The 26993-nt window shown below is 43.9% G+C and overlaps 1 protein-coding gene across 15 annotated transcripts in view; it reads right to left on the reverse strand.

The window, feature by feature from the left end:
- Positions 1 to 26993, reverse strand: part of shank2b (SH3 and multiple ankyrin repeat domains 2b) — a 1183051-nt gene that overhangs the window by 790522 nt on the left and 365536 nt on the right. For all 15 annotated transcript variants that reach the window (XM_069902317.1, XM_069902307.1, XM_069902287.1 and 12 more), the window contains 2 exons: positions 23381 to 23687; positions 5281 to 5438 (listed from right to left, as the gene is read on the reverse strand). In XM_069902317.1, the coding sequence (XP_069758418.1) occupies positions 5281 to 5438; positions 23381 to 23687 (465 nt within the window). The remainder of the gene's footprint in view (positions 1 to 5280; positions 5439 to 23380; positions 23688 to 26993) is intronic.

Raw genomic sequence — 26993 nt, forward strand, 5'->3', positions numbered from 1 at the left:
CTCTTGTAGTATATCTTAGGAATTTTACTACAATAGATCTTGGTTTTTGTTGTGGTTGTGGTTTAGGGGCCAATGCTCTATGTGCCCTTTCTATTTCCATTTCTTGCTGTAGTTCTGGACATCCTAGGGCCTTAGGGATCCATTCTTTTATAAACTCCCTCATATTCTTGCCTTCTACATCTTCCTTAAGGCCCACTATCTTTATGTTATTTCTTCTGTTATAATTTTCCATTATATCTATTTTTTGGGCTAGTAATTCTTGTGTCTCTTTAGTTTTTTTATTAGATTCCTCCAATTTCTTTTTTAAGTCTTCTACCTCCATTTCTGCTGCTATTGCCCGTTCTTCCATCTTGTCCATTTTTTTCCCCATTTCTGTTAAGGTCATATCCATTTTATTTATTTTCTTTTCTGTGTTGTTTATTCTTCTTCTTAAATCATTGAATTCCTGTGTTTGCCATTCTTTAAATGACTCCATGTATCCTCTAACAAGAGCAAGTACCTCCTTTACCTTGCCTATCTTTTCTTCTTCTATTTCCCTGTACTCTTCCTCTTCCTCTTCTTCTTCCTCTAGGTTGACCATCTGTTGTTTCTTTGCTGCCCTTTCCTCCTCTTCTTTCTTGTTTCTATTGTCTTCTGTGGTCTCTTCTTGCTGCAGGTGTTCTGCAGCTGTCGTTGCCGTCTGTGGAGATCGACTCCCCAGCTGGTCCCCCCTCCCGTCGGTGTGTTTTTTTGTATGCGCATCGCGCATGCGCGACTCCTCGCGCATGCGCGGTTGCGCACTTTTACTCGGCTCTGTGAGCCATTGTTGTAGTTCTCTTTCTACCGACCTGAGGTAGTGGGGTCTTCTCTCCACAGCGGGCCTCTTCGGACAGGTAAGGCCTTCACCTTTTTCCTCCGTTGTCTTCTCTTCCTCTCTTCTTTCCGTTGATTTTGATTTTTCTCCTTTTGTCTCCATCTTCTTTCCACCTTTATATTCACTTTTCTTTAACTTGTATTTCTGTGCCTTTGTATTTTCTCTTGTTTTTCCCGACTTTTCTGGAGAGGGCTGGAGTTCACCGTCCGGCCACTACTCCATCACGTGACTCCCCTCATCTCAGCATTTCAACGAGCATTTGGGGAGCCTAGTTCAAAGCGATTGTGTGATGGAAGGTGGGTACATGGTGTAGTCTGTACTCTACCCTGCTTTTCTACAGGATCCTACTCAATGATTAAGTTGATCCTGCAATTGCCGGCTGAAAATGTATATCATATGGGAACCTCCAAAGGCTTTAGATACATGTTTCCAATGTTAGCTTTATGCTGAAATATGGCCATTCAGCCCATCAAGCTTGGTAGTTCATTGGAAAATGTTGTCTTTTGGTCAAGATGTAACACCGCGCCCCCAGTGGCCAGATGAAGTTCTTGCAATCCATTGCTGAACAAAGTGAGCAAAATACTGTGGACCTTTTACAGGACACCTACATGCAGTCGACATGCATAACCCCGCACTCCTGATCACCAGCTCGCTCTCTGGAAAGTATGTCCTTGACCTTCTCCAGCAATGAAGCTCAACATGAGCAACTTATCACCTGACAAGGATATTTCAAGCCTTCTGCTCTCCACATACAGCTCAGCATCATTTCCAAATTCCAACATTGATTTCAGGATTGAAGGACATTCACTTAGAACAGAGATGAGGAGGAATTTCTTTAGTCAGAGGATGGTGAATCTGTGGAATTTGTTGCTACAGGTGGTTGTGGGGGCCGGGCCATTGAGTGTACATAAGGGAGAAATTGATTAGCCAGGGCATCAAAGGTTCTGGGGAGAAGGCCGGGTAGTAGGGCTGAGGGAGAAATGGATCTGGTCTTGATCTGACTTGATGGGCTGAATGGCTTATTTCTGCTCCTGTGTGTTCTGGTCCATATCACATTCTCATCCTTCCTATTGTTTTCTCTCTCCTTCCCATCCAGCCTGCTGGAGATCTTCCCTCTCTTGTTTTCCCCCTTCCTCTTCAAACCACTCATTCTCCAACCATTCCCATTTCTGATGGAAAGTCTCCAATTTGAAAAGTTAAGTTGCCTCTCTTCTCCCCCAATGCTACCTGACACACTGAGTATTTTTTTCAATGTTTTTACTCTTCTCTATGTGTGGAAAAAACTACTTCTTGGTTTCCCTTACAAAAAGGTGAACGGCTAATCTGAAGTTCTGTCCATGTGATCATCATTGCCTGTACAAAAGTAAAACATCTGGTGTTGACTTACATCCTTGTGCCCTTGAATAATGGGCGTTTATGGACACATTTAAATCTCTGCTTTTATATGAAAACAATTGTGATCAATGGAAGTAATTACTGTAATGGTTATGGTATGAACAACAAATAATCGCACCTCGACTCAATCATACATGTGTCAAATATAACAGATCTGTCTGCACTTTTAAACATCACGTTGTTGCACTAACTGCAACATTTCAAGTTCCAGTTTATTATCATCTGATTCTACAAGTACAACCAGACGAAATAGCATTCTCTGGTTCATGGTGCAAGAACATGAAAACGCACAGGCAGATAAACAGTACGTATGTACATGTATAAAAATAAATATTGTTTTATAAATAGTAGAGTCCCAGAGGGTTTGTATAAGCAGTTCATCAGTCAGGTGAATATTTATTTTTATATTTATTACCCCTTTTTCTGACTCATGGCGCATTGAGGTAATTTTACATACACTATTGTTGGGAGTGTGGATTGAGTTGCCAGCTGAGGTGGTGAATACTGGCTCAATTTTAACACTTAAGAAGAATTTGGACAGGACTTTGTAGTTCGGTATTTTTTTTTCTTTGGCTTGGCTTCGCAGACGAAGATTCATGGAGGGGTAACATCCACGTCAGCTGCAGGCTCCTTTGTGGATGACAAGTCCGATGCGGGACAGGCAGACACGATTGCAGCGGTTGCAAGGGAAAATTGGTTGGTTGGGGTTTTTCCTCCTTTGTCTTTTGTCAGTGAGGTGGGCTCTGCGGTCTTCTTCAAAGGAGGTTGCTGCCCACCCAACTATGAGGTGCCAAGATGCACGGTTTGAGGCGATATCAGCCCACTGGAGGTGGTCAATGTGGCAGGCACCAAGAGATTTCTTTAGGCAGTCCTTGTACCTCTTCTTTGGTGCACCTCTGTCTCGGTGGCCAGTGGAGAGCTCGCCATATAACATGATCTTGGGAAGGCGATGGTCCTCCATTCTGGAGATGTGACCAACCCAGCGCAGTTTGATCTTCAGCAGTATGGATTCGATGCTGTCGGCCTCTGCCATCTCAAGTATTTCAATGTTGGCGATGAAGTCGCTCCAATGAATGTTGAGGATGGAGCGGAGACAACGCTCGTGGAAGCGTTCTAGGAGCCGTAGGTGATGCCGGTAGAGGACCCATGATTCGGAGCCGAACAGGAGTGTGGGTATGACATTGGCTCTGTATACGCTAATCTCTGTGAGGTTTTTCAGTTGGTTGTTTTTCCAGACTCTTTTGTGTAGTCTTCCAAAGGCGCTATTTGCCTTGGCGAGTCTGTTGTCTATCTCATTGTTGATCCTTGCATCCGATGAAATGGTGCAGCCAAGATAGGTAAACTGGTTGACGTTTTGAGTTTTGTGTGCCCGATGGAGATGTGGGGGGGGGCTGGTAGTCATGGTGGGGAGCTGGCTGATGGAGGACCTCAGTTTTCTTCAGGCTGACTTCCAGGCCAAACATTTTGGCAGTTTCCGCAAAACAGGACGTCAAGCACTGAAGAGCTGGCTCTGAATGGGCAACTAAAGCGGCATCGTCTGCAAAGTGTAGTTCACGAACAAGTTGCTCTTGTGTCTTGGAGTGAGCTTGCAGGCGCCTCAGATTGAAGAGACTGCCATCCGTTCGGTATAACAATAACACTATCTACAAATTTGCCAACAATAGCATGGTAGTGGGTTGTATAAAGGAAGGGGATGTGTCGGCATCCAGGAGGGAGATTGAAAACTTGGCTGAAGGGTGCACCAACAACAACCTCACTCTCATTGTCACCAAAAAGTAAGGAACTGATTATTGACATCAGGCAGGGAAAGCCAGAGGTGGACGATCCAGTGATCATTATGGGATCAGAGGAGGAGAGGGGGAGCAAATTTAAGTTCTTGGGAATCACTATCTCGAATTATATTTTCTGGACTCAACACACTAGTGTCATGGCAAAGAAAGCACGTCAGTACCTCTACTTCCTCAGGAGTTTGCGGAGGTTTGGTATAACACCGAGAACCCTGGTAAATTTATACAGATGTGTGGTGGAAAGTGTACTGGCCAGCTGCATCACAGTCTGGTATGGGGGCACTAATAGCCCTGAGCGAAAAGCCCTCTAAAAAGGTAATGGACACAGCCCAGGACATCACATGCAAAACCCTCCCCACATCTACAGAGAATGTTGCCATCAGAGAGTAGCAGCAGCGATCATCAAGTATTCACACCACCCAGCACACGCTCTGTTCTCGCTGCTACCATCAGGTAAGAGGTATTGGTGCAACAAGACTCGTACCACCAGATTCAGGGACACCTGCTCCCCCTCCACCATCAGACTCCTCAACAACCAGCTCAATCAGGGACTCATTTAAGGACTCTTACTTATGCACTTTATTGATTTTTATTATTCTATCTGCATTGCACAGTCAGTTTGTTTACATTCTTTATCGGTTCTTTATTTGTTTACGTGTACGTTGTGTACATTTTTTTATGCACCACCAATAAGTGGTAATTCTGCTTGGCCTGCAGAAAAAGGAGTCTCAGGGTGTACGTGATGTCATGTATGTACTCTGGCAATAAATCTGAGATCTGAATTTGAATAGGAGGGTTATGGTCGGGTGCAGGTCAGTGGGACTAGGTAAAATAATAGTTCAGCACTGACTAGAAGGGCCAAAGGGACTGTTTTTGTGCTGTGATGTTCTAATGGTTCCATAATTGTTGGTGCATCTTTCATTCCACCCTCTTCTCCTCCTCCCCCAACTTGAAAGTCAGGTGCCTACCTGTTTTTTCTTATCCATAATAAAGGGCCCATGCCTAATACGCTGATCACCCTTTATTCCTTTGGATGCTGCATGACATGCTGACATGCATGACATTCTCGAGCATATTTGATCCCAGCATCTGCATCTTCCCTTGTTTAACTAATGTCCTCGATTGATGGCAGCATCAGAATTTCAATGCATCTGTACGTTGGACTTACATCTATGGCATTGAACTCTCATATCGTATGTGCTTAGCTCATGTGGTTTATTCTTTAAGAAGGAAACGTGCACCAACCTTTCACCCGATCTCCTTTGTGAAGAGCAATCTCCCCATCTCCTTGAGGCTGGTAGGACCTCAACACGATAAACTGTCTTCCAGGCACCGCACTGTACAGCTTGCGCTTTGATATTTGACCTTCCAGTCCTGGGGCAACTTCCTTAATAGCAGCAGGACTGCAAAGAACAAAGAATGACAACCGCTTCAATAATTCTGCGGGGCAAGAACGTCATCATTTCAATCAGTTCCTGCAGCAAAACATTTCAATTAAGCAGCTTTGACATCCAAGGAAAATGCTAAACAGGCCAGGCAGCATCTGGGGACAGAGAAACAGGAATAAAACTCAAACATCTGCAGTCACTGTGGTTGAAATGAAACTTAACAGGTCCTTGATGAAGCAAACATAAAGGTAGATAACCAACGTTTCAGGCTTGAGCCCTGCATCAAACTATGAGCAAAATGTAGACGGATGCCTGAACCAAACAGTGGGGGGAGGGGCATGAAGAGGAGTACAGTCCCCCAGGCAGGAGGTAATAGGTGGAGAAGGGAGGGAACAGCAGCAAACAGGGGAAGGGGGTGGCTCTGTGAATGGAGAGGGAAGGGGGTGGAGAGCTGGAAGAAAGGAGACAGAGGGATGGGGAAGGGAGGGAGAATGGGGAAGTAGGCCAGCAGAAACTGGAGAAGTCGATGTCAACCTATTTGGTTGGACAGCGCCCAGGTGGAAAATTGGGTGTTGCTTCTCCTCAGAAGACATTTTGTCCACACCTTGATGAAGGGCTCAAACCCGAATCATCAGTTCTGTATCTTTGTCTTTGCTCTATAAAGGCCACTGTTTGACCTGCTGAGTTTCCCCAGCACTATGTTTTTACAGAAAAATGGTGTTAGCATTTTAACATCCAACACCATTCATCACAACAGGTCCTTAAAACGAGGAGGATTAGAGTTAATGTCTCAAGTTATCCTCATTTTAAGGAACAGTTCTGATGAAGGGATCTGCTCTTTTGTTTTCTTTTTCATTCCTTCAAACTCACTCAGTTGTCTTGTGCAACCGAATCTAGCTTGGAAACGGGTGCACCAAATATCTTCTGATTCAGCAGGTCCAGAGTTGATAAAGAGAGCTTCACCAACCTAGATCCCTGAAAAATAGGCCACCAACAATTCATTTTCTCCTTGTGAGAATGCTCTCTTCAAGCAAAGGGAGTCCTGCATCAAACATCATTTCCTTTCCTTTCCGTATGGTGTCCCATTTCAAATGTCCGCACGGACTATTTTAATGTAGGCAAAGACTCCTTTAAGATAAGCGTACCTTGTTCCATCAGGAGAAGGTTCCTGCTAGTGCCTCAGCTCCCAGGAAATGCGGAAAGCAGAGCAAAAGTCTGGTCTTGAAGCAGATGGTGTTCTCAGATAAAGGAAGAGGTAGCTTGCTAGTGCCTCAGCTCCCAGGAAATGCGGAAAGCAGAGCAAAAGTCTGGTCTTGAAGCAGATGGTGTTCTCAGATAAAGGAAGAGGTAGCGGAATCGGCTTCATGATTAACGCTACCCAATGCAGGCAGCAGAGTTTTAGTTTGTGTTCATGTTCAGCACAGAGAGTCAGGCTGTGCTGAACTGTTCTGTGGCTTCATGCACTGCCAATCAAGGCCACCCACAAACTGGAGGAAGAACACCTTATACTCTATCTCAACACTCTCTAACCAACTCTCCACCCACGAGACTGTCTTGCCCTAAACCTCTGTCTCCTTTTCTCCAGCTCCACACCCCCCTTCTCTTTCCTCTCCTATCAGAGAGCTACCCCCATTCTCTCCCATGACCTCTTCTCACCTTCTTTCTCTTCTCCCCTCCTACCTGTATCCATATATCTACCTCTGACCTGTTACCCTGTGTTCCTCCCCCTACCGGTTTGTTCAAGTGCTTGCCTGTTTTCAGCTATACCTGTGGAAGGGCCCATGCTAGAAACATTGGTTACCCTTCCTAGAGACGCTGCGTGACCTGCTGAGTTTCCCTGCTACATTTGTGCATTGCACTGTACTGCTCTATGATCTATAATTACTTACCTGGAGAGAAACAACACCTGGAAAACTTATGATGGTGTGTGGAGGCTCTGCATCAAATCAGGAAGGGTGAATAGGGACCTCATATCGGTAATATATCTTTACCCCCTATGGATGCTCTGAGACCTGTAGGGTTCCTCCAGCATTTCTGTTTTTACTACAACCACAGCTTGTGCTTCCTTTTGGTGCTGGTTGTCTGTGTTGGTGAAATCCATGAGAGTTTTCCTTTAAAACTCAATGTTGTTTGCCATAGATACTGATTATGTGTGACCTGGATGAGAGGGTCTGATAAGTCAATTTGCAGATAACATAATGACTACTGGAGTTGTAGATAACAAGGATGATGAGTTGGAAGGTTGGGCAGATGGTATTTGATCCAGCCAAGTGTGAGATGATGTTTTCATTGATCTGGATGTTCAACTCAGTGATTTACCGAAGGACCTTGTGATGCAAGTTCTTAGCTCCCTGAGAAGGCATTAGGTTGGGGTATTGAGTATGGGGATTAGGACGTCATGTTGCAGATGTACAAGACATTGGCAAGGCCACACCTGAAACATTGCATGCATTTCTGGTCACCATTATAAATAAGGATGTGGATGTGGAAGTGCTGGAAAGTGCGCTGCCTCGAATGGGGGGGGTGATTTTCAAGGAGTGAAAGGGTGGGATTGTTCCACAGGCCACACAGCATCTATAGAAAGCAAAAGGCATCTGATGCTTCGGAACGGAACCTTTCTTCAGGAGTGGCAAAAATCAGGCAAAAACCTGCATAAAAAGGTGGGCGGGGGGTGGGGGGGGGGAATAGAGACGGGAGAGGAACACAGGGTGACTCTGAGTTTCTCTGCTGCTTAACTAACTCCATGACCTAATGGATCTTGCGGCTAATGGGATATTTCGTATTCAGTGAATAAGAAAGAAACCATTCAGCCCATTATATCTCTGCCAACTCTTGAAAAGAACAATTATGTGAGTTCTATTTTCTTCCATTGCCACCCCCCCCCCACCTGCAAATACTTCAATAACTCTTCGTATAAAATTCTTGTCTGAAATTTTTCTCTCCGTGATCATGAATTTCTGCCCATTTGTTACCAGTGAACCAACGGGAAGAAATAATACATACCTACCTATTCATATCTCAGAATATCTCAAGCAGACTCCCTTGGGACAAGAGCAGCAGATTTTCATAACTCGCCTGTCGACCTGAAATTTCCTTGGCTCTCTTCTTCAAACGTCATGGCTTGGATACCTCAAATACCAACCAAATCAACCCCACCCCCTCTCCCTTTCCCCCCGTCACCTAAGAAGGTGAATTCTGCAATGTTTACCCACCTACCCTGCCAAACAGATTTCTCAGCTTTTGTTTCTGCTGTACAACAATCACAGTTAAATCAGCTCAGAAAACAAATAGTTTTCCTTCCCCTCGCAGTGAGTGATGATATGTTCTCAATCTCCTGAAGTGATCGCTAGTACATGAGCAACAGCAACACTACCAAATTGCAATCATTCTGCAGTGTTAACACTGGAAAACATCCCAAGGGGCTTTGCAAGAGTAAGTGGTACTTCTATTCACATCCACTGCATGTAAGAAGTTGTCCTTTGTTATTTAATTGACAATTAAATGCAGGTGGCAGAGACCGACAGCATCGAATCCATGCTGCTGAAGATCCAACTGTGCTGGGTAGGTCATGTCTCCAGAATGGAGGACCATCGCCTTCCCAAGATCATGTTATATGGCGAGCTCTCCACTGGCCACCGTGACAGAGGTGCACCAGAGAAGACGTACAAGGACTGCCTAAAGAAATCTCTTGGTGCCTGCCACATTGACCACCGCCAGTGGGCTGATATCGCCTCAAACCGTGCATCTTGGCGCCTCACAGTTCGGCGGGCAGCAACCTCCTTTGAAGAAGACCGTAGAGCCCACCTCACTGACAAAAGGCAAAGGAGGAAAAACCCAACACCCAAACCCAACCCACCAATTTTCCCCTGCAACCGCTGCAACCGTGTCTGCGTGTCCCCCATCGGACTTGTCAGCCACAATCGAGCCTGCAGCTGACATGGACATTACCCCTCCATAAATCTTCGTCCGCGAAGCCAAGCCAAAGAAGAAAGAAATGCAGAGCATTCAACAGAGGTTGAACTGATGACAATACTTGTCATGCCAGTGCATTTGAGGTGCCTGCTTTACCCTCAGCTGAGGTTTCCTCTCCACCATGATAGGCCTGCCCTGACCATGTTTGTTCCATCTCCCCACCAAGTTTATTATCATCTGGCTGTACATACGTAACCAGACGAAACAGTGTTCCTCCAGACCATGGTGTACACGGATACACATATATTTCTCACACAGCACAAACATACTTAGAAATATAACACAAAATTAATAAATATTCTGGAATAATTTACTCAATTTCATTAATAATTAACCCAAGGTTGCAGTATATTGCTCATAATCCTCACAGCCTGCCGGAAGAAGTTAGCAGTCCTAATTTTGATGCTCCTGTACTTCCTTCCTGATGGTAGTAGATTAAAGATACTGTTTGATGGATGGTAGGGATCCTCAATAATTCTTTTAGCAATGCTCCCAGTGAACGTCTTCTGCTCTTATCATATATCCTCCCAGTCAGAATGAGAACTCTTGTCCTCACCGTCCACCCATCAATGGCTCATAATGTGCAACTTGTTCTACCTTCAAAGTGACACCACCCTCAGACACATGTGTCCCTCCCTTCCCCTTTTACCATTATAATGGGACTGTGCCTTTTGTGGTCTCCTGCTTTACTTTTCCATCTCCATCAAGTACTCCTCACACCGCCTTCCTGTGTAACCCAAGAAGATGCATCGCCTGTCCTTTTATCTCTTCTTTTCTGAATGATAAACTCAATTTGGAAGAGATACAAGTGAATTTCTGGTACCTTCCAGATGAACCAGTAGCTCAAACCTCTGACCAGTTGATGTGGGTGACCATGAGCTTCCAGTTACTTATCACTTTCACATTGACCTCACAGTCTTTGGCCTTCTCTATTGTTTATATATCTAAGGGCCGGCATAAGTTAATTGGACAGTATTTCCTCTTCCATCTTGCTGCAATACTATCTTTGGGACTGAACAGTAAGATCAAGAGTTTCAGATAATGAACCTTCATAACTTGTATCGGAACGGTTCAGTGCTGATTAAAAGTCATCAACATGAAACATTAGTAAAGCACAAAAAGCTGCAGACTCCATTCTTGACCATTCAACTGGGGGGATTATCTTCCCTGTGTCCATCAAGCTCTTTTAGAATTATTCTTATTTCAACAAGATCTCATCTCATCCTATTAAACTCTAGAGAAAACATGATGCTGGAGAAACTCAGCAGGTCAAACAGTCTCCTTTATATAGCAATGATAAAGATACATAACTAACGTTTCAAGCTTGAGGCCTTTATCAAGATATGAAAAGATTCTGGGAGGCATCTGAGCAAAATGATGGTGGGTGGTGGGAGGGGATGGGTGCAGGGAGGAACATAGTCCCAAAGCCATGAGATAATAGGTTGATGAGGGATGGAGCAGCAGCAGGCAGAATGAAGTGGGAAGGGATGGAGAGCTAAATGAAAGGTCAAGAAAAAAGGGAAGGGAGGGAGAATGGGGAGTTGGTTAGCAGAAAACGGAGAAATTGATGTTAATGTTAATGCCACATGGTTGGAGAGTGCCCTTCACTGCACCTCCATTAAAATGGTCTTTCAATCCTACCTCTCCCACCAAGTTGTTAATGCTGGAATTTAGTCCCTGAGGATTAAAGTGCTCATCAAGTCAATAAGGACTTCAAAAGGAGGAAGGAAGCAAAATTCAAATGGGACACATAGGTAACCAGGAAGAACAAGAAGGGACTCTGGAGAGTTAGAAAGGGACATGAGAAGGCTTGGCAAATAGGATTAAAGAAAATCCCAAGGTTCTCTGCAGGTAGACAAACAGGAGGATGATGAGAGTGAATAGCACTACTCGGAGATTAAGAGGGCAACATGAGCTTGGAGGAAAAGACAGGGGATGACCTTAGTATCTATTTTACTTCAGCATTTACGAGGGAGAGGGATCTTGATTAATTAGAGGTCAGCCCAGATCAGGCAGGAAAATGTGCTGGAGTATGTCGAGGAAAGAAAGGTAGCATGGGAGCTTATTAAAACAAGTCTCCAGGGCCAGACAGGATAAGCTTCCGGTAACTCTGGGAAGAGATTGCCGGGATGTTAATGGTGATTTCTGTATCCTCCCTGGCCAAAGGAGTTGTATTAGAGGATTAGAGGGGTAGCAAATGTAGTTCAAGTAATAAGGCAAATCCTGCAGAATTATAGACCAGTGGGTCTTATGTCAGAAGTGGGCAAATTATTAGCAAGAATGCTTAGGGATAGGATGTATGAGCATTGAGAGAAGCACAGTCTTCTCAGGGATAGTCAGCACGGCTTTGTGAAAGGTTGCTCTGTCCTCACGAGCCTAAGTTTGTTTTTCAATGAGATGACAAAGGAAATTGATATAGTAGAGCGGTAGATGAGTGGTGTATATACTTTAGTCAGTAAACCTAATGACAAGGTTCCCATGGTAGGCTCATTCAGAAAGTCACATAGGATCCATGAAAATTCAGTGACATAGATTTAGAATTGGCTTGCCGGCAGGAGGCAGAGAATGATAATAGCTAGAGCACATTCTGACTGGTGGTTGATGACTAGTGGTATTCCACGGGAATGTGTTCTGGGACCCTGCTCTAAGTGATTTCTTATGAATGACTTGAATGAAGAAGTGGAGCGTGAGTCAATAAGTTTGCAGATGACACAATAGTTGGAGGTGCTGTGGTTAGTGTAGTAGGTTGTGGTAGGTTACAACAGGATAAAGAGAGAATGCAGAGTTGGGCAGAGAAGTTGCAAATTGGGAAAAGTATGAGGTGGTACACTGGAAGGTGGAGTATTGACAGGATTCTTAACAGTGTGGAGGAAAAGAGGGTTCTTGGGGTCGACATTCACATGTTGAAAGGCTAGTGAAGAAGGCACATAGTGTGCTGCCATTCATTAGTTGGAGAATTGGGTTAACGAGTCAGGAGGTAATGTGGCAGCTCTATAAACTCTACTTAGACCATACTTGAGACTATTGTGTTCAGTTCCAGTCACCTCATTATAGAAAGCTTTGGAGAGGGAAAAGAAATTTACCAGGATGCTGTCAATGAACGGGGAACGTGTCTTCTGAAGAAAGGTTATGCTTTCCTCTGAAGCAATGAAAATGAGAAGAGACTGAAAGAAAGAGAGAAAACAGCCAAGGCAACAATGTTCAGTACCAGAGGGCATCCATTTAAGATGAGGGGAGAAAGTTTAGGGGAGACAGAGGTAAGAATTTTACCCAGAGAGTGAAAGGTGCCTGCAACGCACTGCCAGAGGTGCTAGTACAGCACATATAGAAGACTCCAACAAAGGTACATGGACAGAAGTAAAAAAGGAGGATTTTGGGCTGTAAGGGGAAGGTTAGACTTATCAAGGAGTAGGTTTATATAGGTTGGCACAACATCATGGGCTGAAAGGTCCATTCTATGCTGTATGTTCTATGTTGTAAAACTGCATATTTCGAATTTGCCCAGCCACTATTCTGTGCAGCACCTGCAGAGTTTGAGATTGACACTGCAAACATTTGTTAGGGTGAAGAGCCCAATTCGTCAGCCCTGATTTACTAACTTCTGTCCTCATGAGTAAGGTTCACCAATGGGGCTGCAGCTTGATGAATTGAATTGGATGCACACATCGTAATTGTTCTCTTCAAGGTGGATCTTTGCAATCATGTGCACCCATGATCACGTCTTTATTTTGCGTCAATCATTTGTTCACTTTTGAGCTCTGTGAATTGGATGTAAATCTTCCGTGACAAATTCCAAGCCCAGATCATCTGTCCTGATAATTCCTTTAGTGACTCAGTGTCAAAAATCGTGCCTGCTTTTTACTCACAGCTATTCACACAGTCAGAATTTCAATGATTGTTAACAGACAATCTGTTTCAGTGATATTGATTAATGAATAGGTATTCTCCACAACTCTGGTAGGAACTGCCCCGTCCTTTCAACATTAATTAGAAGAGGAGAAAGAGCCTCAGCTTCATGATCACTCAAAAGACTGCACTTCTGACAATGCAACACCCCTTGGTACTGAACTGGAAATTCAGTCAAGATTTGTGAAGTCAAGACCCTCAAATGAGATTGGAACTCATGACCATGTGATTGAAAATCAAGAGAGCCATCCATCACGCCACAGCTAACACTCAAAATTCATTCATTCTGAAAGTAACCTGATTAATCTGTTTCTTCTATTGTAATAAAGAAACTTGGATTCTTTTAACAATTATACTTTATTAGCTAAAGCACACAAGACCATATGGAGGCATTCATTTTGAATCCAACTAAACTACTAACAAACTAGTCTTAAGCTTCCTCCAGTGGTCTGGAGGATCACTAGCATGCTATCATCACATCCGCTTTCCTTGAGATGGTTAACAACATGATACACTAATACAATATTCATTTTAATTTAAAGTTCAATGCAAACATAAACAAACATCAGCAGCATAAACTTTTTAAGTGTGCATTTCTTTTAAAGATTCACTCTGTCAGATGCTTTGATAACACATGTGGATCTTATTAATGCACGTGCATGTGTCAGCTCTACTGGTCGACTACTGTCTAGCATGGGTGGTGCTTCCTTTGTTGCCTTACAGGTTGGATCTTCTGCATTTGTCTGTTCCTGCAGTGTCTCTTATATTTTCAGCAGGTTCTTTCGATTCCTCCTCAGTATTTGACCATCCTCTGTTCTGACAGTGAGGGATCTTGGATTGACTTCCTCCAGAACAGTGGCCTTTTTATCCCCACTGAAGACAATTTGAGAAATTCTGTCTTGCAAACATCGATTTCATGTATTTGATCACACAAGCAGCAGACATATTAAGAAGCAACACAATCTCTGGATAAATTGATAGAGAGTCAATAACCAGCAAGTAATTCTTTCCATCCATGTGGAACAGATCAGTCCCAAATTTCTGCCATGGTTCTGCTGGTACATCAGTTATTATCATGGTTACCTTTGTCTGGTTTGCATGATGTTTCAAACAAATCTCATAGCTGGAAACCATCCTGTCACTGTCAGCATTTATCCCTGGCCAATGAACAGCAGTTCTGGCCATCTTCTTGCATTTTTCCATTCCAAGGTGCCCCTTATGCACCCTTTTCAACATCTCTTGTTGCTGTGATTGAGGAATGACTATTTTGCTCTGAGTAAAACCCCATTGACAACATTCAGCTCAGCTCTGATGTTATAGTATGGCTAACATTCACCCCTAGGTTCAGATCCTTGATGACCTTTTGTAGAGTAGTATCCTTTTCTGTTTCAGCTGTGATCTTCTTGGATTTTATGTCACATATAGGAAACGATTCAGTGATCAGATTCACGTGGAGATTCACATCTGTCTCTGTGAAACTTCATTGTGTGCTTCACTCTGCGTCATTGCACTGGATAACACATTGGCTAACACAATAGGGTTCCTTGATGTGTGCACCCACTTGACCAGGCTTAAGTTTTACATGCTTTGTCACCCGGCAGTGATTCAAGTCCATCTTGGACTACTGTGAACCTGATGTGGTGCTCTTTAACTTTCACCTTGAGTTTACATGTACCTTTTGTGTTGATGCTCTGTATGTTTTGAGCTGTACAGGATTTGCATGGATGTAATGCTTTATCTTCATTGCTCTGATGTTGCGCTAACAGATCAAATTTACCTTTGCCCCTGTGTACAGCTAGAAATGTACATTTGCTTCATTTGTATGGCACTTGTCCTGCTTGGCTGTTCAGTGTCTGTTGGTTCAGTGTCCTGCACTACCATGCCAACGAAAAGTGCATCTCCGAGAACAGTTTCTTCTATGGTGTGTTTTATAATTGTACACGCTTCTGTTTGGTTTCCCTTTGGAAAAATATTGCTTTGCACAGTGATTCTGCCCTTTGCATTTATTAGGCCTTTCCATAGATGGGACATTATTTTGGTGCATGTTGAGGGCCATGTCATTTACAAATGAATATCTCTCCTTTTTGTTGATTCCTATATCTAGTTTTTTGTTTATGTTTGAGGACACATACTGTGGCTACGGCTATGCCTTCATCTTCACTGGCTCCAAACATTTTCACGTGCTGCTGTGCTAATTCGCTGGTGTGGCTTATCTTCACAATTCCAAAGTAAGCTCTGTCTCTTGCAGCAACCGCTCTCTCACTTTCTTATCAATAATCCCAAACACAATCTTGTAGCAATCCAAAATTACATGTTCTTGCTTTTAATTTCAAGACCGCTAAAAAGTATCAAAGCTCTCTCCCTGCAGCTGCATGTGAGAAGAACACGTACCTCTTGAATGTTTCATTTTTCTTTGGTGAACAGTGTTCATCAAACATCTCGATAACCTTGTTGAACTTGACCTGGTCTTCTGCCTCGGCAAAAACAAATGTATTGAAAACCTCTAGTGCTTGAGGTCCCACCACAAGAAGTAGCAGTGCAACTTTCAATGCATCAGGTTTGCTATCAAGTCCATTGGCTTGCAGGTACAGCATGAATCTTTGTTTGAACAATCTCCACTCATGGTCGACATTTCCAGTCCAATTTACAGCATCATTAATCTTTACACTCTCCAGATCTCTGCTGATAAAAACAGATACACACTCTGCACACACCTGATGTTTCTTCCTCTCCTGGACCCATGTGATGTTTATTTTGTTGTAATAAAGAAACTTGGGTTCTTTTGAAACAACTACCAGTATGCTTTATTCGTTAAAGTACACAGGACTGTGTGGAGGCATCCATCTTGAATCCAACCAAACCTGCAAACAAACTAGTCTCTGACTCCCTCTTGTGGTCAGGAGGATCACTAGCACTCTATCATTACAATGCTGAGATACCTTTCCTCTCAAGTTGACTGTGTCTTAGAGACTAATGATTTTGGCTCTGCTCTGTGTGAGGAAATATGCAACTGACATGTCTGATGCATGCATACATGTGTGATGTAATTAGAGAGCTGGATAAATCAGTTGCATTGTTCAGGTTTGAAATACAGAACAGATGAGCAACCACATATGTTGCATGAAGAGAAAAGCTATTTAAATAAAGAGTTGCAGAGGACAGAGAGAGGAGGATTTAGGAAGTTGAATCAGTGCAGGTGTTGACCAGTTATATCTGCCTTTTGTCATACTAGGGCAGGGATCCAAGTATTTCTGACATCCAAGTTGAAAATGAGAAAACCCGGTGCATCCTGAACCGTGCTGTGAAACCTCAACTCTGCTTCTCTCTCTACAGAATCTGCCCGACCTATTGATCATTTCCAATATTTTCTATCTTTATTTCTAATTATTCTTGATGTTGTTTGGTGTCAAATATTGCCTATTAAAGTTCCTGCAAAGCTCCCAGAGCCATTTTACTGTATAAAGACAGTATGTACATGTAAGTTGTTGCTTACAGGTGAATTGAATTTTATTACGTTGTCATTTACAAATCTCCAATGACTCCCTTGAGAAATATTTCATTGGTTATAACGTACTTTGGAATATGCCAAGACAAGGAATAGCACAATAGAAATGTTTTTTTTTTGTATATAAGCAGTCATCATTTTCCATCTAAATTATACTTATTCATACCTCTGTGAAGCCTTTATCTGCATGAGCTCTGAGTTGACGCTGTGAGTTGAATGGTTTTATTTGTGTGTTTAATGACTATGTAATACAAAGAACTGTGCCAATTAGTGGCAGAGATAGAGCAAGGAATTAGGTAGGATCTTGACAGTGCCTTTTTGCCTTGATTTATGCTGAGCACGGTCACCTCATCTCCAACCCCAGTTACTCCAGCCAGATCACTTCTGACCCAGATCGGATTCCCACCTTTCCTTAAACTGGGAATTGCTTCCAGGTGTTGGATATCATTTAATGCAAAATACTCATGCATCTGAGTCAAAAGGTTTTAAATTCAAATCCCAGTCAACTGAATCTTTATTTACATGGGTGACACAGTTAGTGTAGCAGTTAGCGGGACACTATTGCAGCGCTGGTGAACCAGGTTGGAATCTGGCACTGTCTGTAAGGAGTTTGTACAATTTCAGTTTCCTTCCACCGTTCAAAATGTACAAGGGTTGTGGGGGATTGAAAGTTAATTGGTGTAATGGGGGGGGCATGGACTCAAGGGGCAGAAGGTCCTATTACCGTACTGTACATAAAAAATTATATTATAACACTCAGGCTGTCAAGGTTACACTGGATCTCAAAGCTTTCCCATTATTCCCATTCCTCATTTATTTCTCTGCTCATTAACCCATCAAGCAGCTTGTGTTTGGGATGTGGAAGGAAACTGAAAATTGTAAGAAGAATGTGCAAACTCCACACAGTTAACACCAGAGGTCAGCTTCAAATGCTAGATGCTAAAGTTACACTACAGCAGCACTACCTGCTGAGGTAAAAAACACAAACATGGAGAAACTCAACAGGTCAAACAGTGTCCTCAATATAGCAAAGGAAAATATACATATCCAACATTTTGGGCTTGAGCCCTTCATCAAGGTATGGGAAAGTGTCAGCAGGCACCCGAACCTCTGACGACTACCTGCTCTGTCACTACGCACCAAAAATCTAGGCTGTCATTGTAAAGCAGTACCCAGCGTTTGCTACATGTGTCTGCCTCGCAGTCTTTAGGGTGAAGCTTTAGACCATAATACATAGGAGCAGAAGTAAGCCATTTAGCCCATCGAGTCTGTTCGCTCATTCATCCCATCTGCGCTCTCATTTGGAAGTCTTCCATGGAAAGTATTTTGACAAGAGGGTCCTAGTTAATCATCACAATTTTAAACTGGAGGTGGGGGCATAGATTTAAGGTGCGAGTGGTGAGATTTAAAAAGGACCTGAGGGGGGGAGGGTGCATGGAATGAGCTTCTAGAGGAAGTGATAGAGGCAGGTCCAATGACACTGTTTCAAAGATGCATGGATATGAAAGGCTTAGAGGAACACCTCATTAATCAGGAAGGCACAGCAGCACCTACACTTTCTAAGGAGGTTGAGGAGAGCAACACCGCCAGGCGCCATCCTAACAATGTTCTACAGGAGCAGAATAGAGAGCCCCTTGGCTGGCTGCATCATAGTGGGGTCAGAATGGAGGGTGATTAAAACTGCTGAGAAGATCTCTGGGCCTTCCCTTCCCTCTGTCAATGACATCTACAGGGAGTGGTACTTAAAGAGGGCTCAGAGAATCATTGAGATTCCTTTCCCATCCAGCCTGCAGGATCCCGGAAACATTCCCTTCAAGGAAGAGATACAGAAGTATAAAACCAGGAAACAGCTTCTTCCCATAGGCATGAGACTGTTGAACAATCCTGGAAACCCACAAATTATTTTTTATATTTATTTTGGATCCCTATGTTGTTAGTGGGTCGGGTGCACTGTGTGTGCATGATGGTCTGGTTGAATATGTATGTGACAATCACTTCTGGGAAAGGTGATGGAGGCAGGGTCAATTTTGTCAATTAAGAAAGAGTTGGATAAGTATATGGATGGGAGAGGGATGGAGGGATCTGGGCAGAGTGCTGGTAAATGGGATTAGAGGAGGGTACTTGGATCAGTGCGGATTTGAAGGGCCAAATTGGCCTGTTTCTGTGCTGTAATTGTTATATGGTTATAACTTGTACTCGATATGGAACGAATGGGACTTCCTTGGGGAGATGGTTGTCATAGACAAGATGGGACAAAGGGCCTGTTTCTATGCTGTAAAACTGTGATACCCTCTGCAGTAATTAATTACCTCTCAATGAACATAACTACAGCAGATTGCTTGGGAAGAGTCATCATACAGTTTGTTGAAGGTTGCTGCACACAAATTGGTCATGAATTTCCCCTCCTTACAACAATGACTATACATTTCTTTGACTAAGCAATGCTCTTGGACCCTGAAAGAGACAAGAAAGGTGATACATGTATGATGCAGGCCTTCCTTTACTTGGCTCTTTGTGAACATGGCACGTGGCTTCCTCCCTGGTGTTTCTGCACCTTTAACAAGCTTTCATTCCTTTATTAATTCTAGTCAGGTACAAACTTTGTTGAAAAGGTGCAAGGCTGTGTTTCAACAATGACAAGTTGTAGACTAATGCAAAGCAGCCCAGGTTGGGGAACTGTAAGGATTATGGGATAGAATGGTAAAATTAAAATTGCATATTAACTCATAAGTTTTTTAATTTTAAATGTAGACATATAGCATGGTAACAGGCCTTTTGGCCCATGAGCCTGCGTCACCCAATTACACCCAATTGACCTACAACCCTCGATGAGTTTTGAAAGGTGGGAGGAAACCAGAGCCCCCACAGAAAACCCACTCAGAACAGGGAGAACGTACAAACTCCTCACAGACAGTGCAGGATTAGAACTCTCGGTCCCGATCGCTGGCGCTGAAACAGCGTTGCGCAAACCACCTCACCAACAGTGCCGCCCGCTTGTTGGCCACATCTTTTTTGAAGTCAAGGATACCCTTGGTTGTAAGCATTATCATGGAGGTTAACTGGATCAGTTCTCCAGACACACCCATTTCACCCAACCTGGCTACTAACATGAATTCTGCTCACTGCCAACCCCTCAGCACAGGTCCATTTTCAAGTTCACTCCACTTAACAATGGCCAGTTCCTCAAAGCCAGCAAGCTCAATATTCAATTTATTGCCATGAATTAAAGACAGTGCAATATTACAAAAAATCTGTTTTCCTCACTGCTGTAAAGCAGACAGATTCACCATCGGCAGAAATTGTCTTACAGACAGAAAGAAAAGCAAAAAAGGAGTCTCTTGGAGTCACCGAGTGTTCAAGGATTCACCTCCAGTGTTCCCACAGTCCCTGCAGCCACGAGTCCAGTCCAAATTACCAGCAGCCCAAGCTCCAGAACTGAAACTCTGACATGATCAGGAACCCTTCAGCACCCTCTCACATCCCAGTGCCGACATCTGGTACCCTTCAACCAGTCTTGAGCCAGTTTCCAGCAGTCTGCAGCCCTTTGTGAATCCCTTGATTGGAGTCACCAGTAGCCCCACCGCCTGCATGGGTTCCTCGCCTCGAGTCACCAGCAGCCCCACTGCCTGCATGTTCTTCAGCCTCAGAGCCCTTCACTGCTCCCCCATCATGGCTCTGTCCCATGGGTCATCTCCTCTGATTCTCCTCAAATGGGAGGTGGTTTCTTCGCTTTCTGGTGCCCTGCGGCAGCCCTCGCTTCCCTGGAGTCTGTAACTCCTCATAGCATACATAGGCACTGCCATCTTGGGAACAGACCTGTGGTTGCAGTATTTTTAAATAAATCCATTTATAGGATATTTAAAACCTGTCCGGAGCTGACAGCAGTCAGACTGGGCAGTTTGACCCTGCGGGAGTCCGCGCTCTCTCCAGCTCCGCAACAGCGGCAGCGTCCGCCATTCCTAAACTCTCTCACCACCTCATCCATCGTCAGGGCCCACATCACTTAAAGCCACTGTGCCCTATATACTGCTAGCCTGCCCCACATCAAGTCAGCGTGCCCTACTTAATGGAGACAGGCCCTATTAAAAGAGGCTTGCCCCACTTACAACTAGCCTGCCCCACTTAATACTGGAACTCAGGAGAGAGAATAGGCCCCAGAGTTGGATCTCTCAGAATTGTACTGTACAAGGAGGAGAGATTTTATGTGGGAGCTAGACATGGATGGTGTTCCTGGACTCCTGACAATGTCTACCAGGCAACCTGGTGACAACACAGGGCTCACTCCTTCACATCCTCCCCCCACACCATGGAAGAGACCACTCTTACTCTTAATGAATCAATGGTGACTGAGGTCAGTGGTGGCACAGACAGCATGGAAAATGAAGGTCCAAAGTATTTCTGGTGCCTTAATTATTCTCCTTCTCCCTCACTCCAATCCTGTTCTTGTTACTCTAGTTACTAACGTTAGCATTAAGTGAACAAGGGACGCTTGAAGATGAGATGAGACTGTCACCCAATCAGCTCTTGCAGCTGCAAGTTCAAGGTTATTGTCACAGGTACCAAGGTGCAGTGAGAGAGTTTGTTCTGTGTGCAATTCAGCTAGACATCCCATTCATAGTACAGTGAGGAAGACACAATACAGAGGGGCGGTAGGGTTAGTGTAGCGGTTAGTGCAACGCTGTTGCAGCTCCAATGACCTGAGTTCCAATCTGGCACTGTGTAAGGAGTTTGTACAATCTCCCCGTGTCTGCATGGGTTTCTTCAAGCACTCTGGTTTCCTCCAACCCTTCAAAAATGCACTAGGATTGGGGATTAATTGGGCCTGTTACTGCTCTATGTCGAAAAAAGTGCAGGAGTACAGGGAGAGATCAATTAGTACAGAGAAAAGACAATGTACTTCTACTATTTTAGAGTTCAGGAGTCTGATAATGGTGAGAAAGTAACGGTCATTGAATCTGGTTCCATCTGATCTCACACTCGTGAATCTTCTTCCTGACCTGAGGGGGTGAAGAGAGTGTGGCTGGGATGGAATGAGGTTGTTAATATGTTGTCTGCTTTTCCAAGATAGCAGGATGTATAGATGAAGTCAATGGAGGGGAGAGGGGTTTGAGCGATGGTCTTATCCATGTTCTTGACACTTTACAGTCTGGAGGAGGGGACGGTTTCCATACTCTTTGATGTTGTGCACGTTTTCTGAGTGTGTGGGCTCACCCTTTGGGAAACTGGAACTTGTGTCACTCTTCACCCTTGTCTTTAAGCTTTGACCTGGCTGCGGCCATCGTTCTTGCTGACTCAGCGTGTCTCTCAGTTGGGTCCAGATTATACGCCGTGTCTTTCATGTCAGGATGCAGTGGAAATAGTGACTAGAACACTGATGAAAACATAAGGAGAGGTGGGTTTGCAAATCAAACTGACTTCATAGCAGAGGACAACGAGGAGAGATTCCCCTTGGACCTTCGAGAAAATGTCACGCGTACATTCGACCTGGCTAAAACCTGTCCAGTTTGGGAAACACGTGACTCTTGTCAGGTCAACTGTTGTGGCATTGCTGAGGCATTTCTGACAGAGGACCCCTGAATTAATGAATGGTTATAAAACATTCTCCCTCATACCTTTTTCAAGGGATATCGAGGAGAAGGTTATTCAATAACCCTGGTATAAAGCAAGATAAGCGCAAATCAGAGAATTTTACAGCACAGAGGAAGGGCATTCAGCTCATTATACCCACTCCATCACTTTGAAAGAGCTCTCAGTCTTATTCATTTATTCCCTCCCGACAGCCCCAGATCACATATATATCCAATTTCCAAGTTATAATAACTGTTTTAAATTCTCATATACCAATGGGCATTAAGAACAATACCAAACATATGCTCATGACACTCTCCGATTCCTGCAAGAATCTCACATGAGTGAAATTATGTTGTCCTTGCCCCATGTCCACTGATCCCTCGCTGTAACTCTGCTCTTGTGCATGTTCAACGCACAATGTGATGGAGAGACTCAGCAGGTCTTACACCATCCATAGGAAGTAAAGAGTAACCAATTTTTTGGGCCTGGGACCTTCATGTTTAAGCAAAAACAGGAAGGTACCTCTCAGGTGTTTGAGGAGGAGAAGGGGGGAGGAAGGAGCGGGGGAAGAGAACAGTCAGCTGCCCTTGATCACTTCCCAGCACTTTTCTCTTCTACCTTCCTGCTTGTATCCACCTATGACCTCTTACCTGCCAGCCTGTGCTCCTCCCCCTGCCCCTTCCTCCCTCTTCTCCTCTCCCCCTGCCTTTTTACTCAGGCATGCCTGAAGTATTGGTTACCCTTTACTTCCTGTGTGACTTGCTGGGTTTTCCCAGCACGTTCGTGTATTGCACTTGACCCTAGAAACTGCAGATTTTTCCTGTTGAAGCCTCTTCTGTGCTGTGTCTAATCTCCCGTACCATGTATGGGATGGCGAGGTGGACTGCTCAAAGATCAAACTTTCTCACTGTACCTGTGGCATAAAGCTGAGCTTGAGGATTACTTTCCTTGTCCCTCATACTAGGGACTGCAGTATGATGGTTACTGGAGGAATTTTACGAACCTGATCTGCCTGTGCTGTGACCTCTGAACCTCCTCCCCAATCCGGTTCAGGGACGGGGAGCGACTACGCGAGCCATGGGTTCCACTCCCACTTTTTATGGTGCCATTGGGATTGTTCTGCATCTGTTGCAGCAGTTGTGGGGAAAGGCTTCGATGTGGGGCGGTGGTCTGGTTGCTGGGCCACTCTGGGATATCGTTCACGTTCAGGTTGTTGTCACTGTTCGAACGCAGAAGAACCCGTGGTGCAGAGAGCGTGCTCTGAGGACCCCTCCGCCGGTTTGAGTACGTTGGCGCCTCCCGGAATGGCACTGTATGGAGAGACAACAAGAAAGGTGAGATAAGGTGAGACTGCTTCACTCTGACAAAGCCCATAAAACTGCTCTTTCCACTCACATCCCACTGGAAGTAATCCTTGTGCCATTGGTGCTCTGTGATGAGTAAGGGATTGTTTACTGTGGGATGTGAGTGGGAAGGGAAGGTTGAGAATCATTGCTCTAGACCCAATTGTTACTGAAATATTTTACTTGAGAAAAGTTGCCATTGGCTCATCTCCTTTGGAGTTATGAAATTGTGCACATAACGAGTCAATGAGGGACAATTAAAACAGTGGTTTTCAACCCACATCCCATCTTAAATAACCCTGACTAATCACAGTGCACCTATGGCATAGAGAATACTTAAAGTGGCATGTGAGTGGCAAGAAAAAGGTTGAGAACCACTGGCTTAGACACTCTCCCACCATGCCACAGATGTGGGGTAATCAGGTCCAACGATCAAGGGGGTGACAATGGAGAGAAACCTTGCAGGTTGTGAGAGTGGGGATGGGGGAGAAGTAGCCACATCAGAGGAGGTGGCTCTCTCCTCAATTGCTCACTTTCTCTGAAGTTTTGAATATAGAAGCATGGTTCAGCTGTACAGGGCCTTGGAGAGCACTGTCAGCAGTTTTGGTCTCCTGATCCGAGGAGAGACATTCTGAGGAGATGCAGCAAAGGTTCATCAGATTGATCCGGAGATAGCAGGCCCAAAATGTCAGCAATATATTTTTGTCTCCTATGGATGCTGCGAGACTGGTCGAGCTCTACTCAGAGTTGTGAACTGGTGGAACTCCCTACCACAGAAAGTTGTTGAAGCCAGTTCATCAGATGTATTCAAAAGGGAGTTGAATGCAGCTGAAGGGATCGACGACTAGAGACTGTATAGAGTGAAAGCACAGATGGGGACTGAATCAGCCCAGATGGGCATGATCAGCCCTGATGGTATTGAATGGTGGAATGGTTTGCTGCACTATTTTCTAGGATTTTGTATTTTTCTCTCTCCTTTCTTTTTATTTTTGTTTTTCTGCAAGATGGGAACACAATTTGGCAATTCTTGAATGACACATTGAAGCAAGCGTTTCACTGTATCCCGGTACTGGTGACAGTAATATATAATTCTACAGTTACACTCAACATGCAGGAACTGACCGAATGCTGCAGCTATATTTTCACTCTGGCTCTTTGACCACTTGGTAAGTGATCTCTCAGGTTTGAGAGAAACTATAAAACAAATACTGAAGATCCAAAACAGAATACAAGCTGAGGAAAAGATCCTCTCTCTGGCAGACATGGAATCTCCCTCGGATCAGCCAGGGATGGCTCCTGTAATGTGGGAATTACTGATCCTCTGGGGACCTCGAAAGCATTGCTTTGATAGTTTTGGATAACATTGAGAGTTTTATTTTACAGTAAAAGTGTTAAAATCTTGACTTTTCAGACTTTCCGGATTCTGGGGCAGTACTTGTAAAATTCAAATTTAAGGAGATTAAAGATGAGATGAACAGATACATTTTGATAGTTTATTCAAATTTTCATAAAAAATACAACCAAATAAATATTTATTTGTTCATTCTCATGACTTCTGTGTGTCTGGGACACTTATAAATGCATCCAAAAGCTCACTAATTTTTAAAAGTCTGAGAGTTTTTGAAAAGTCCAGATTCTTGGGTGGTCCAGATTTCTGGCATCCAGATTTTTGGACTTTTACTGTATTAGTAAAACATTTTTTAAAAGTTAATCATCAATAGACAAAAAAAGGTTTAATTGGACTAAAGTAAAATAAAAGGCACAAAACAATAGGTACTGGATCTGTTCATTATTTGTGTTATTTCTGAACATGGTTCTGTTCACAGATGTTGCCTTAAGGGCTAAGGGTTTCCAGCATTTTCTGTTTTTATTTCAGATTGGCGATATCTGCAAACTATTCTGAGGAACAGTTTTTATACACACTGAAGTTGGGACTGCTGCTTCACAGCAACCTCCTCTCTGTGGACTCCCATCTCTCACTTCCTATGAAAGGCAGCCAGCATCACACCTCGGACACACTCTCTTCTCCCTCCTCCCATCAGGGAGAAGGCTCAAGTGTGTGAAAGCACGCAGCAACAGGCTTCAAGACAGTTTCTTCCCTGCAGCTGTCAGGGTCCTCAATGAATCCCACAACAGTGCTCTCACGCTGCCCTTCCTTTGTGCTGACTGATCTTCCTTTCCATTGTAATCTTGGTGCCCCTTTATCCAGCTATGTGGATGTTAGCAATAACCTACTGGTCAGTTCACGGAAGAACCCTACTCACTGTTCTCGGTATTTTGTGATAAATAAGATGAATCCTAATCCAATGATCCAAATTCAGTCCTGACCTCCAGTGCTTTCTGTGTGGAGTTTGCATGCACTGTATTTCTGCATGAATTCTCACAGCTGCTCTGGTTCTACATCTTCTCATTATCCCCCAATATAGTTGTTCTTTTGACCAAAAGCATAAGCACGTAGAACTATTACAACACAAACACAGGCCCCTTCGGTCCTTCTAGTCTGGGCCGAACTATTATTCTGCCTAGTCTCAGTGACCTGCACCCACTCCATAGGCCTCCATGCCCCTCCCATCCATATCACTGTCTAAATATTTCTTAAATGTTAAAATTGAGCTCAGAGCTCACATTCGCATCTTCAGCTGGCAGCTCATTCCACACTCCCACCGCTCTCTGTGTAAAGACACTCCCCCCAATCTTTCACCCTTTCACCCTTAACCAATGTCCTCTGGTGTGTATCTCACTTACCCTCAGCCTGCTTGCATTTACTCTATCTATTCCCCTCATAATTTTGTCAACCTCTATCAAATCTCCCCTTGTGGCCCATTGTGGAAGTGGGTTTATGTCAGAAGGCCAAGGTTTGTATTCCTGAACTGCTCTGAGCTGAAGCTGATAGACACTAGCAGACGACATTTGCTTTTGGCACCACCATCACCAATTGAGGAAAAGATGATCTATTGTCAGACTCCAATAGCCAGATGGCAAGGTCTGGTATGAGGAGCTTAACTACAGATTCCGGAGAAGTCTTTAACAAGTGTGATGCACATTCCGTATCATGTAACTGTTGAGTAAGCTAGCCCCTTCTTACTAAAACTGCCCACTACTCAATAAATACAAGCCTGTCCCCGGTCAATGCACCAAACTGCTGAATGATTAAAATTCTTAACTGTCAATTGAATGCAGTCGTAATCACAGTATTAAATGATTATAGGTTCCAATGCTATTGTGGTCCAATAGAAATTACATTAGAACTTTAAATTATATCATTTAAATATT

Source organism: Narcine bancroftii, chromosome 1, assembly GCF_036971445.1.
Source record: "Narcine bancroftii isolate sNarBan1 chromosome 1, sNarBan1.hap1, whole genome shotgun sequence".
NCBI classification, from domain to species: Eukaryota; Metazoa; Chordata; class Chondrichthyes; order Torpediniformes; family Narcinidae; genus Narcine; species Narcine bancroftii.